This window comes from Triturus cristatus, chromosome 2_1, assembly GCF_964204655.1.
Source record: "Triturus cristatus chromosome 2_1, aTriCri1.1, whole genome shotgun sequence".
In the NCBI taxonomy this organism is placed as follows: Eukaryota; Metazoa; Chordata; class Amphibia; order Caudata; family Salamandridae; genus Triturus; species Triturus cristatus.
Genome location: NC_140581.1, coordinates 1158523372 through 1158535874, shown reverse-complemented (window position 1 = coordinate 1158535874; position 12503 = coordinate 1158523372). Strand labels below are relative to the sequence as shown.

At 50.8% G+C, this 12503-nt stretch overlaps 1 protein-coding gene across 1 annotated transcript in view; it reads right to left on the bottom strand.

The window, feature by feature from the left end:
* Positions 1-12503, bottom strand: part of NCBP1 (nuclear cap binding protein subunit 1) — a 614484-nt gene that overhangs the window by 123681 nt on the left and 478300 nt on the right. The window contains exon 19 of the mRNA XM_085636602.1: positions 10359-10462. Within this exon, the coding sequence (XP_085492728.1) occupies positions 10359-10462 (104 nt within the window). The remainder of the gene's footprint in view (positions 1-10358; positions 10463-12503) is intronic.

The window sequence follows — 12503 nt, the reverse complement described above, 5'->3', positions numbered from 1 at the left end:
CTCTGTTCTGAGGCTGCAGGCTTCCTCCGGAATGTCGAGGGGGGTCCTTGGGTGCCGGACTCGGGGTCACAGTCGCCGTGGGGTCGTCCTCAGGGTCTTTGTTCACTCCGGCACTGGCCAGGCTTGGCTGGTGCAGAGTGTGCTGGGTTCGCGGTTCCGGGCTGCTGCCAGGGGTTAGAGATAGGTTTCCGAGTAGAGCCTCTACTCATGGGAGTCCCAGGGGCTTAGAGCCAAAAGGTAGCCAGGTCCTCCGGGGTTGATGAGGTTGCTGGCCACGAGAGATGCCGCGCTGGTGCAGGTTCGAGAGTCGACAGGCCGGTAGGGCTGGGGCCAAAGCAGTTGGTGTCTTCTTCTCTTTTTAGCAGCTGCAGGGCAGGTCCTTGTTCTTCTTGCTCTTCTTGTAGTTTTCTGTCTGTAATCTACGGGAGGAAGGTTCAGGGTGCCCCTAAATACTAAATTTAGGGGCGTTACAGGTAGGTGAAGGCCAGGGACCAATGGGTCCCTGTCCTGGGGTGGGTACACCCCCTATCCTGCCTCTCTCCTGTGGGAGGGGGGCAGTAGCCTAATCCTGATAGGGTAGGGCCTCCCATCTTCAAGATGGCGAGAGCCCGGAGATGTGTTTCACCTCGCCTCCCCCACCTGAGGGGTGGGGTGGGCAGGCTGGCACATCCCCTGTCCTTGTATGGGGTTTCCGGCCAAGCTTCCCGCCAGAGTGGGGGGTTGCAGTGGCCTGGGGAAACTCCAAATGGCGGTATGCCTTTGAAGCTTCCCTTTGCTCATCCTGGGGGAGGAGATTTCTCACCTCACCCAGGATGTGCATTGTTGCAGGCCCGGGAGAGCAGGGGCTCTCCCACCCAGGGGTCCAGCAACGTGTCTGCTGTGTGGCAGCCTGGGCAGCCTCAGAGCAGACGTGGATTGTAGGTTAGCTGTGAGGGGGCATCTCTAAGATGCCCTCTGGGGTGCTTAGTACATTAAATCCCACACTGGCATCAGTGTGGGTTTAATGTGCTGAGAAGTTTGATACCAAACTTCCCAGTCTTCAATGTTGCCATTATGGTGCTGTGGAGCTCGTGTTTGACGAGCTCTCAGCACCATGTACTCTTAAATGGCAGCACTGCACTTACAGTGCCCAGGAATGGACCCGGGTACTGTAGGGGCACAGGGCTCCTGCTCCTGTGCCCACACCATAGGCGTAATGCATCCAGCTAGAGGGGTGACTGACATATGCCTTGGCAGTGTAGGTGATGGGCATGGCACACAGAGATGTGTGCCATGTCGACTCTTTGTTTTGTCCTGCACCCAGACACTCATCCTGCAAGGCAGTGTGTGTGTGTAAGGGTACAGGGCCTCTGAGGGTGGCACAATGAGTGCTGCAGCCCTTAGAGGCCTTCCCTGGCCACAAGGCCCTGGGTACCTAGGATACCATTTACCAGGGGCTGACATGTGGCTAGGGTTTGCCAATTTGGAGTTTGTGTGGTTTAAGGAAGGAACATAGGCCCTGGGAACCTGATTGGCAGGAACCCAGGGTACACTCAATCAAACTCAGCAATTTAGCAAATAGTGGGGGCATACCATGCAAGAAAGATGGCACTTTCTCACACCTGGCAGAGAAGGGCCAAGTGGAGTGCTGGTGGCATGGAGGGGGTAGTCTCGAAGGGGAGGGACTCGGAAGGTTTGGAGGCTGCATGGGTGGACTGGCTTGCCCGCTGACCCCAAGACCCACATCGCTGGGTCCCACGGCCACACAGAGGCTGGGTAGCTTGCGCGGCCATGTGGCCAGATTGGGTGGAACGAGGTGGGGCACCCCTTCTGTAGCTACAAAAGGGGCGCGAGGTTGCCGCGAGGCCCAAGGATCTGGCCGTAGCTCTAGAATCCTTGAAGCATTTCGAGCGCGGAGTTTGCCTTGTCACCCAACAGGTGACGGCCACCAAATGGCATGTCCAAAAGGGTGGATTGGACATCCCCAGAGAAACTAGATGCCCTAAACCAGGTGTAGCGCCTCAGGGCTACTGAGGTGGAAACCGTTCTGCTCAGAGAGTCGGCGGTATCCAGCCCACACCGAATGGTAAACTTAGCTGCGGCTTGACCCTCTGACACTGCGTGGGTGAGAACGGCCCTGGGCCTCCGCCCGGCACTATGGCAGCACTTGCACAACTGTATCCCACACCGTATGGGTATAACAGCCCAAGAGGCATGCAGTGTTAACCGACCACAGCGCTAAGCTGGCAGTAGAAAAAATCTTCTTCCCAAGGTGGTCCAGCTGATGGATTCCATATTTGGGGGAGCAGTAGGGAATGCGCCCTTAGAAGACGAAGCTTGGACCACCAAGCTCTCGGGGTTAGGGTGTTAGGAGTGGGTCGCCTGGGCTGGGTAGTGGTGTCGGGTAATCATCCTGTCCACAGGAGCACCTGTGCTGAGTTTGGACTAAGTGCCCACAAGGACATCGTTTAGGGTTTCATTAAAAAGACAGCAGGGGCTTCGAAGAGGCCGCTACCGGTTGAAGTACCTCTATCAGGAGGTTAGTCCTGACTGCCACCATTGGAAGCTCCAGGCCCATGGTCTCAGCCGCCCTACGCAACACTACTGCGTACGAAGCTCCATCCTCCATAGCCAAGGCGGGGGAGGGGGGGTGGGGGTGGGGGCTTTACTGCACTTACAATGTCTAAGAATGGACTTAAGACAATGTAGGGGTACCGGCCTCATGCACCTGTACCCTCACCAGTGGCATGGTGCTCCCAACTAGAGGAGTGGCTGAACTATGCCAAAGGCAGTGGGTTGTAGGCATGGCACATAGGGATGTGAGCCATGTCGACTCTTCACTTTGTTCTGCACCAAAACACACAGCCTGCAATTCCAGTTTGTGCGTCAGGCTACAGGGTCTTCAAGGGTGGCACAATATGTGCTGCAGCCCTTGAGGCCTTCCCTGGTCACAGTGCCCTTTGGACTCATGGTACCTTTTACAAGGGACTTACATGTGGCCAGAGGTGCCTATTTGGGTGTGCAACAGTACAGATTTAGGGAAAGAGCATAGGCCCCGGGTAACTGGTTGGCAGGAACCCAGGGAACACTTGCTCAAAGAGCATCAACATCAGGCAAAAAGTGGGGGGCAACCATGCAAAAGGGGCACTTTCCTACAGGTTTGTACTGCACACAGTTAAATGATAGTGTTCTTCTCATGGCACCAAGAGCCTATTGATCAGAACTCTGAGAACTGATGGGCTGCCTGTGGAATTATATGCCACTTACATGAACAAACTGGCACCCATGTTTACCAACATATATAACTCAGGAGGAGCGGAGGGTAGTTTGCCCACAACACTACGAGAGGCAGTCATTATTGCCAGTCCTAAGAAAGATAAGCACCCAACACATACCTCTTCTTATAGACCTATGTCGATTTTAAAAGGCGATCAGCAAATACTGAATAAGGTTTTAGCAAACAGGCTCTTTCCTAGAGTTGGAAAATTAATCCATCAGGACTAAACCAGCTTTATATCACAGAGCAGTACAATGGAGAATATTACAAGACTCATACAGGTATTGAATAATACCAAGTGAAACCCCAAAGGCCCTGGTCTTATCACTGGATATAGAAAAATCCATTGACCTCTTACAGTGGGAGTATCTGTATACAGTAATGACTGTTGAGGCTGGGGACAGGGCTTTCTGGGATGGGCTAGATTGCTGTATACCAACCTAACAGCCAGAGAAACGGTAATGAATATGCTACTTACCAGTGTGCATCTGTTCTTGGCATGTAGGGCTGCTGACATTCATATCTGTGCATAGATCGCCGCCTAGTGTTGGGTCCGGATGTTTGCACGTTGTTGTCCTGGAAGAGTCTTCGAAGTATCCTTGGATAGGTGACTCCTCCCATGGACTACAGTGCGCATGGGCATCCTCTCCATCCTCAGATTGTTTTTCGCCATTGTGGCAGTGATGGAGTAGATACAGAAAGTGATGACCATGCTTGCAATAATTCTGAGAGCTGCAGCTGCGACAGGCGCCGGGGAGGAGGGAGGGCGATATGAATGTCAGCAGCCCTACATGCCAAGAACAGATGCACACTGGTAAGTAGCATATTCAGTTCGAGGCATGTGGGCTGCTGAATTCATATCTGTGCATAGAATACATAGCAGTGCCCTCTATTGGCGGCGGCTACCCGTGCCAGCTGCAGCGGTCTGAAAAAGTGTTTTGAGAACAGCCTGTCCTACAGCTGCCTGCTGTTTTGACTGCACATCTACGCAATAGTGTTTTGTAAATGTGTGTGTAGTGGACCATGTGGCTGCTCTGCATATATCATGCAGGGGAATATTTCCTAGGAAGGCCATGGAAGCCCCCAACTTGCGTGTTGAGTGGGCTCGTGGTGGAATAGTTAATGTGCGTTTTGCCTTTTGATAACAGATTTGAATACACTTAACTATCCATCTGGCTATCCCTGCTTTGGAGATGGCGTTACCTTTGTGGTGTGGGGCAAAGGCAACGAATAGTTGTTTTGTCTTCCTGAAGGGTTTAGTCCTGTCGATGTAGTACATGAGGGCCCTCCGTACATCTAGTGTATGTAATGCCCGCTCTGCAACAGTTTGTGGGTTTTGGAAGAAAACGGGCAGTTCAATAGTCTGGTTCATGTGGAACTGCGATATTACTTTGGGCATGAATTTGGGGTTGGTACGTAGTACGACCCTGTTGGCGTGAACCTGAATAAATGGCTCTTGAACGGTTAGTGCCTGGAGTTCACTAACTCTTCTTAGGGAAGTGATCGCTACCAGGAAGGCTACTTTCCAGGTAAGGAATTGAATCTCGCATGAGTGTAGAGGTTCAAAGGGTGGACCCATCAGGCGTGTGAGGACCAAGTTGAGGTTCCACATTGGAGCCGGTGGGTGACTAGGTGGAATGACTCGTTTGAGTCCTTCCAAGAATGCTTTGATGGCAGGCACTCTGAATAGAGAGAGGTGCTGCCTGGTTTGCAGATAGGCTGATATTGCGGTCAAATGGACACGTATAGAGGTGTACGCCAGATTGCATCGGTATAGGTGTAAGAGGTAACATATGATGTCGTGGATGGATGCGTCCAGCGGGTTAATGTCATTATTACCGCAATAAATGACGAACCTTTTCCATTTGGCTGCATAGCAAGCTCTTGTAGTGGGTCTCCTGGCCTCCTTGATGATGTCCATGCAGTCAGGTGGCAGATTGAGATAGCCAAACTCTAGGACTTCAGGAGCCAGATCGCCAGGTTCAGCTGTTGCGGATCTGGGTGCTGAACCTCTCCATGGTTCTGCGTCAAATGCGCGGGTTTGATCCGCAGCCTTTGATGCGGTACCACGGAAAGTTCGAGGAAGGTGGTGTACCACGGCTGGCGTGCCCACGTGGGAGCAACTAGGACGAGTGTCAGGGAGTGTTGTCGGAGTTTGCGAGCCACCAGCGGTATCAACGGTGCTGGGGGAAAAGCGTACGCAAATCTGCCGGACCAGTTCATCCATATCGCATTGCCCTGCGACTGCGGATGTGGGAATCTGGCGGCGAAGCTTTGGCATTTTGCGTTTTCGCTTGTCGCGAATAGGTCTATCTCTGGGTGACCCCACTGCTGGAAGTACGGTTGGAGTACTGATGGGTGTAACTCCCACTCGTGCATCTGGTGGCTGTGTCTGCTGAGCAGATCCGCCATCTGGTTGTCCTTGCCGGGGAGGTGTTCTGCCATGAGGAACATGTTCCTCTGAATGGCCCACTTCCACATGCTCTGAGCCAGATGAGACAACTGTGGAGAGTGTGTCCCTCCCTGTTTCTGTATGTAGTACATTGCGGTCATGTTGTCCGTCCGGATCAACACGACCTTGTTGCACAGATGTACTTTGAAAGCCTTCATGGCCAGGAAGATTGCCATCAGTTCCAGAAGGTTGATGTGCATCTTCTTCTGTTGTGTCGTCCATAGTCCCTGCACTGTGTAGTGTAGTACATGAGCTCCCCATCCCTGGAGAGACGCGTCCGCTGTCAGTACTATTTGTGGAACAGGCTCTTGGAACGGTCGCCCCTTGCAAAGGTTTTGTGGATTCCACCAATGCAGAGAGTTGTATGCCCGACCGCTCACCAACACTAGGTCTTTCAACTGTCCTTGAGCCTGATTCCACTGACGTGCTAGGCACTCCTGAAGTGGGCGCATATGTAATCTCGCGTGCGGGACTATGAAGATGCAGGAGGCCATCATGCCTATCAACTGCATAAACACTCGCGCTGGAAGCGAGTGATTGTGTTTGAACTTGGAGATCAGCAGTTGTATGCTGTTGATCCTCACTAAACTTGGCTGAGCTGAGGCCGCCAGAGTGTCTATAGTCGCGCCCAGGTACTGTTGTACGTGTGCGGGCTGGAGATGGGACTTTGGGTAATTTAGTGAGAATCCCAGACTGTGAAGAAGGTGAATGGTGCGGGACATATGGCTTGCACATTGCTGGGCCGACTTCGCTTGAACGAGCCAGTCGTCTAGGTAGGGGTAGACGTGTATATGCTGCCTCCGTAAGTGTGCTGCCACCGTAGCTAGGCACTTCGTGAAAACCCTGGGCGCTGTTGTCACGCCGAAGGGAAGGACTTTGAACTGATAGTGCTGCCCCTGAACAGTAAACCTGAGGTATTTTTTGTGTGAGGGGTGGATGGGTATGTGGAAGTACGCATCCTTGAGGTCCAGTGATGCTAGGAAGTCTCCCTGCTTGAGAAGCGGAAGGACTTGCTGTAGAGTGAGCATGTGAAAGTGCTCTGAAAGAATGTACTGGTTCAGGGGTCTCAGGTCTAATATAGGCCTGAGCGACCCGTCCTTTTTTGGAATTAAGAAGTAGAGGGAGTAAACCCCCGTGCCCTGCTCGTGGATGGGTACGAGCTCGATAGCGCCTTTTAGAAGCATACTTTCTACCTCTTGCTGTAAGAGCGTTAAGTGCTCTGAGGACATAGGACGGTTTCTTGGTGGTATTGTGGGTGGAGTGGAAGTTAACTCCAGACAGTAACCGTGTTTTATAATATCTTTGACCCACCTGTCCGTGGTGATGGAGTTCCACGTGGACAGGAACCGTTGTAGCCTTCCCCCGACAGGTGTTATGTGGTCGGGAGGAAGGGAGAGGGCGTCACTGCTTGTTCTTGGGGGAGGACCTGGTGTTGCCGTAGCCACGTCCTCTGCCCTTGGTACTGGAGCCACGATAGCCACCTCGGGTGTTCTTATCGTAGGTGGTCTGCGTATTACCCTTGTTATATGTTTGTTGTGACCCCTGTCCTCTACCTGCCCCCTTGTTTCCGGGGCGACGAAAGGAGCCGCTCCGAAAGGACTGAGTTTGTAGGGCGCCCATGGACTTTGCAGTGTCCGTGTCCTTTTTTATCTTCTCGAGGGTGGTGTCAACCTCAGGTCCGAACAAAAAGTCGGGGTTGACGGGCTGATTAAGTATATTGTTTTGTACCTCAGGCTTGAATCCTGAGATACGTAGCCAGGCGTGACGTCGTAGGATGACGCTAGTGTTGATGGCCCTGGCAGCCGTGTCTGCAGCGTCTAGTGCACATTTAATGGCAGCATTTGTGAGTAGCTGTCCCTCTCTGATAAGGATTTCTGCACCTTCTTTGTAGGGGTCAGGGAGGTGCTGAAGAAGTTGCTCCAGTGTGTCATAGTGCGCTCTATCGTAGCGAGCGAGGAGCGCTTGAGTGTTAGCTATGCGCCATATGTTTGCAGCTTGTGCGGCAACTCGCTTGCCGGAGGTCTCTAGCACCTTGGACTCTTTGTCCGGGGGAGGAGCGTCACCCGTTGTCTGCGAGTGTGCCCTCTTGCGGGCATTCGCCACAACGATGGAGTCGAGTGGTAATTGGCCTCTGATGTAAGTAGGATCCCCAGGTGCTGATCTGTATTTTTTATCGATCCTGGGGTTTATCACTCGTGCCCTGGTGGGTTCCTTGAAAATGTCAGTGGCTGGCTTGAGGACCCCCTTCAACATTGGCAGAGTCTTTACATGTCTTTCTGAGGATGCAAAGGTGTCCATTAGAAAGTCATCTTCGATGATATCAGAGTGAAGCTGTACATCATGGTTGTTTGCCGCACGTTCAATCAGAGCGTTGAACGCCGCAGTATCCTCTGTGGGTGATGTTTTTGGCCCATATAGTTGTGTGTCCTGTGCATCAAGAGGTGCACTGGGGTCTGCAGGGTCGCCCCAAGTTTGGTCAGGGTCCTGCTGGTCATCAGGGTCCGTGTCCACATGGTAGGGGACTTGTTCATCCAAGTAGTCCCCCAATGCATCCGTGTCGGAGCGTGTGGGGGAGGCCCGGTGTGGATCCTGGTAGGGTGAATAGAAGGGTTCATACAGGAGAGGTTCTGAGTCCACAGGCAGCTTCCTCTTTAGCGGGATCCTGAAAGGCTCCAATGGCGGTTCCGAAGTTATCCTTCGGCCGTGGAGAATCATCCTGCCAGTGTCGGCGTCGATGACGTGTGACGGAGACGGCTCGACAGGTGTAACCGCAGTTTTGGTGACCTGTGTCCTGAGTTGAAACGCCTTCGGGATTGTGGGTGGAGGCAAGCCGAAGGTAATGCTGGTCGGCACCGACGAAACCGCCGGAGCCGAACCGGAACCCGACGGGTCCTGGAGGGCGTCCTTGGATCTGCAGCCTGGCATCGCGCCAGGCCGTACTCGGGGCGCCTTAGAGGTCGTGGCCCCCGCCAGGGTCGTCGAGGCGGCTGCAGATATCTTCTGCGCCCGTGGCGCATCGAGTCGAGGTGCGGAGATCACCGTCGACGTCTTCGACACGTGAGGTTTTGGTGTCGTCGAGGGAGTGCTGCGAGGCGTAGCAGGCGGGACGGCCCTCGGTGTCGGTGGCGTCGACGCCGGTAACCGGGCAGGTTTGTCGGCGCCGATGACCTTCTTCCGTTTGTCGACTCCCATGTCGCCCGTCTCGAGTTCGGCACCGAAGTCTCTCTTGGTGCGGTCGGTGCCGACCCGGTGCGCTGGCGTCGAAGGTGTTGAAGGCCTCGATCCGACTAGCGCCACTTTCAGTTTCGGTTTCGTAGGAACCTGAGCAGCTTTCGGTTTCGGTTTCGTGGAAGGGAAACCAGCTGGCTTAAGCGGTAATGGCTGCCGCTGAACGTCCGAGGCCGGGCCCGAGGGCGGGGCCGAAGGACTGCGTGATAGGTCTCGGGTAAGGCCCGAAGGCGATCCCTCGACCGGAGCCATAGTCTGTGGCGCTGGTGAAATTTCGGTCTGAACAGGTAGGCCTTGTTCATCATCGGAGCTACTCTCTTCGGCTCCTAAGGCCTCCTCGTCGTCTCCTACCTCGGTGTCGTCTTCACCTCTGTGGAAGAGTGACTCGTCGGCCTCGTCCGATCCGGGTTCGTGTTCGTGTTCGGAAACGGGACTGGAGGGTAAGACTTCTACTTCTTCGACGTCGTCAGCCTCGTCGAAGATGTCAGCTGGGGCCGGTGCCGCGTGCTGCGCTTCGAGCCTCGCCGCTCGACGATTCCGCAGAGTCTTCTTTGAACGGAACCGGGCACAGGCCATACATGTCGATTCGTCGTGGTCCGGCGAAAGGCATTTGTTGCACACCGGATGGACGTCGATGTGTGGGTACTTCGCATTGCATACCGGACACCTTTTGAATGGCGTCCTGGATTCCATCGTCGAAGTAGAGTCGATGGACAGGCAAATGCGAACAAAGTCGGTGCTGAAAGTTAGTAAACTAACAAAAAGTATCGAAACCCGATCGATAAACAGTACCGACGCGAACTAAAGGCCTTGTGGCCTCGACAAAAGTTTTTCCTAACTTGAGCTAAGATAGCACATCCGAACCCAATGGCGGAAAAAAACAATCTGAGGATGGAGAGGATGCCCATGCGCACTGTAGTCCATGGGAGGAGTCACCTATCCAAGGATACTTCGAAGACTCTTCCAGGACAACAACGTGCAAACATCCGGACCCAACACTAGGCGGCGATCTATGCACAGATATGAATTCAGCAGCCCACATGCCTCGAACATATATATATCCACGGCTGGCATGGTTGGAAGGGGTAACAGACAGGGTTGCCGCTTGTCCCTGGTCCTCATTGCTATTGGGGTGGAGCCACTGGGGGCTACTGCGAGGCGGGAATGTTGCTAGCAACAAATCTAACTCAATAACAAACTAGTTTATATATATCCTTGTATACAGATGTTATATTATTGTAACTAAAGGGAGAGGAGGAAGACGTCAAATATTTGGAGCACTTTCAGGACAGAGTAAGCTGGGCTAAATCCAGTGGCAACCTGGTCAAGGGCAACACTGAAAGAAAGATTTCATTAAAGACCCCTCCCAAAAATGTAATGTGACCTTAATGCATATTTATTTAAGCACTCTCACATAATTACCTTGTGAAATCGCGCGAGAGCTCCGGGGAGAAGATCCAGTTTGCAACTGCAGCACAATCCACTATCTGTGTCCTGATCATTTTATCGACAAGCACAGCTATCATCTAAGTAAATACAAAAGGGAATTCTGATTAAAACATAGGTTTACATTTCACGTTAGAACAATATGCTTTTAGTTCGATACTCATGCCAATTGTACAGCTTGACAAAAAATTCAGTGCAAAACACCGAAATAAAAAACGCAAACATTTACGTGCCCCAAGAAGGAAGGTAAGAATAAGGTGGAATGTCTGCTGTACATTGATTGATTTATGTTTCAGTACATTTTAACCTTCTAAAATGAACACAATTGCCTGCACAGGAGACACCAGACATTCCACCAGTGATGCGGAGATATCTAATCCTAACCAATGTGCTTCCAAGAAAATTTACTTAGAACAGGAACCCTTTTTAATTTGAGTACACTGTATGAATTACTGCATTCTGAAGAATTGGTTTTAACACACAAGGATGACTTAAAAAAATTAAAATTGAACACGCACTAGTAAAGCCAATAGCTCTCCCCTTTATAACGCACACAAGCTGATAAAAACATTTACAAACACAAAAAAGTAGTAAACACCTTAAGGTTTTATATAATGTAATATTTTAAATATTTATAAACGTATGGTTTATATTCTGAATGCAGGAAATTTGAAGAGAATCTAATAGGCCTGTTGCATGTCATCTAATTAAAAAATAACAGAGGACAACTTGCAGTGATTTAAAAGGATGTAATCGATGTTTGAGGTAGTGAATAAGAAAGTGCCTGAATTTAAAATAAAACGCTTGCTAAGGTCATTTACTTTCCACAGGACTCTGAACTGGAAAAAGTGCTTAAGCCAACTGGTATGGCAGCCCATGGAGAAGATTTGTGAGGCTCGGCAAGACAACTCCAGCTGAGGAGAGTACAAAAGCCCTCTAGCCTCCTGCCCTCATAACGGCTGCCTAAGGGTATGAAAGCCTGGGCTTTCATGCAACAAATGGACCACAGGATATGAAACAAAAAAATAAATCAACCTAATAAAGTTTGTTCTTTAGTCAAATCCTGGCAAAATTATATCAGGTGTTGTACTTCTAGGGAGAAACTGCAAGAGGGGTAGGAGGCTACATAGTGTTTGGGGGCAGGAATATTAGGGGGATGCAGCAGATTGAGACAGAGCATGAAAACGCGTGCGCTCTAATGGAATGCTCAAAGAAAACGAAAAAAAGTAATTAATGAATTGCGCTGTGCACATCTAAGCTCTAGGGGGGACCAACACAAGAAAGAAAAAGAAAGAAAGAAAGCAAGGCAGCTATAATAACAAGCAAGTCATGACCAGCAATGAGCTGACTGAAAGCCCACTGCAAAGACTGATGTTGTACACAACAGGTCTTAAACAACTGTCTGTGAGACCTAAAAAAGACAAAACATTTAAAGAAAAAGCACAGGCGAAGGAAAGTGTTGGCCCAATACCTGGGCTCTAAAATGGTGGATGCACATGTGTGATCAGGAAAGATGCCATCAATCACTGTATGCTGTGATGTAAAGTAGCAAAGTTTGAATGACCATTAAAGACCAAGAGATGACTAGAGTTGACCTAAAGTCCATCTACATGTACTTTGTTAAAGAATTTCTTTGCCCGCATTAAAATGGATATGGTGTCAAATTTGTCTAGAGGACAGACCTATAAATACATATCTGGATAAAACACTGCGACATTTCTAATCTGAAAATACCCTCATCTAAAAAACATTAAACTCGCCAGATGCAAGCATACCGGATGGGTGAGTCTGGTGCCATATAGTGGGGAAGAGAAATTTATTTACATGGAACTGTAGTTCTACAGTATTTGTATCTTTCATAGATTCGCAAGTTTGATTCACTTGCCATGCTTAAGGTTAAAGACCTACTCTAACTTTACATTCGCAGTACAAAGCACTGTCTGCCTCAATGGCCTTAAAACAGTGGGTCTTTAACAGCACATTCCCCTCATCGGGAAAGACTATCTTCAAGCAATGAGGTGAGTGTGCCCTAGGCCTCACCCCTTCCAGAGGCCATTGCATCTTAGATTTCTAGCACAGGTGTTAAAATCATTATAGGACTAGACTGATCTCTATCCTTTA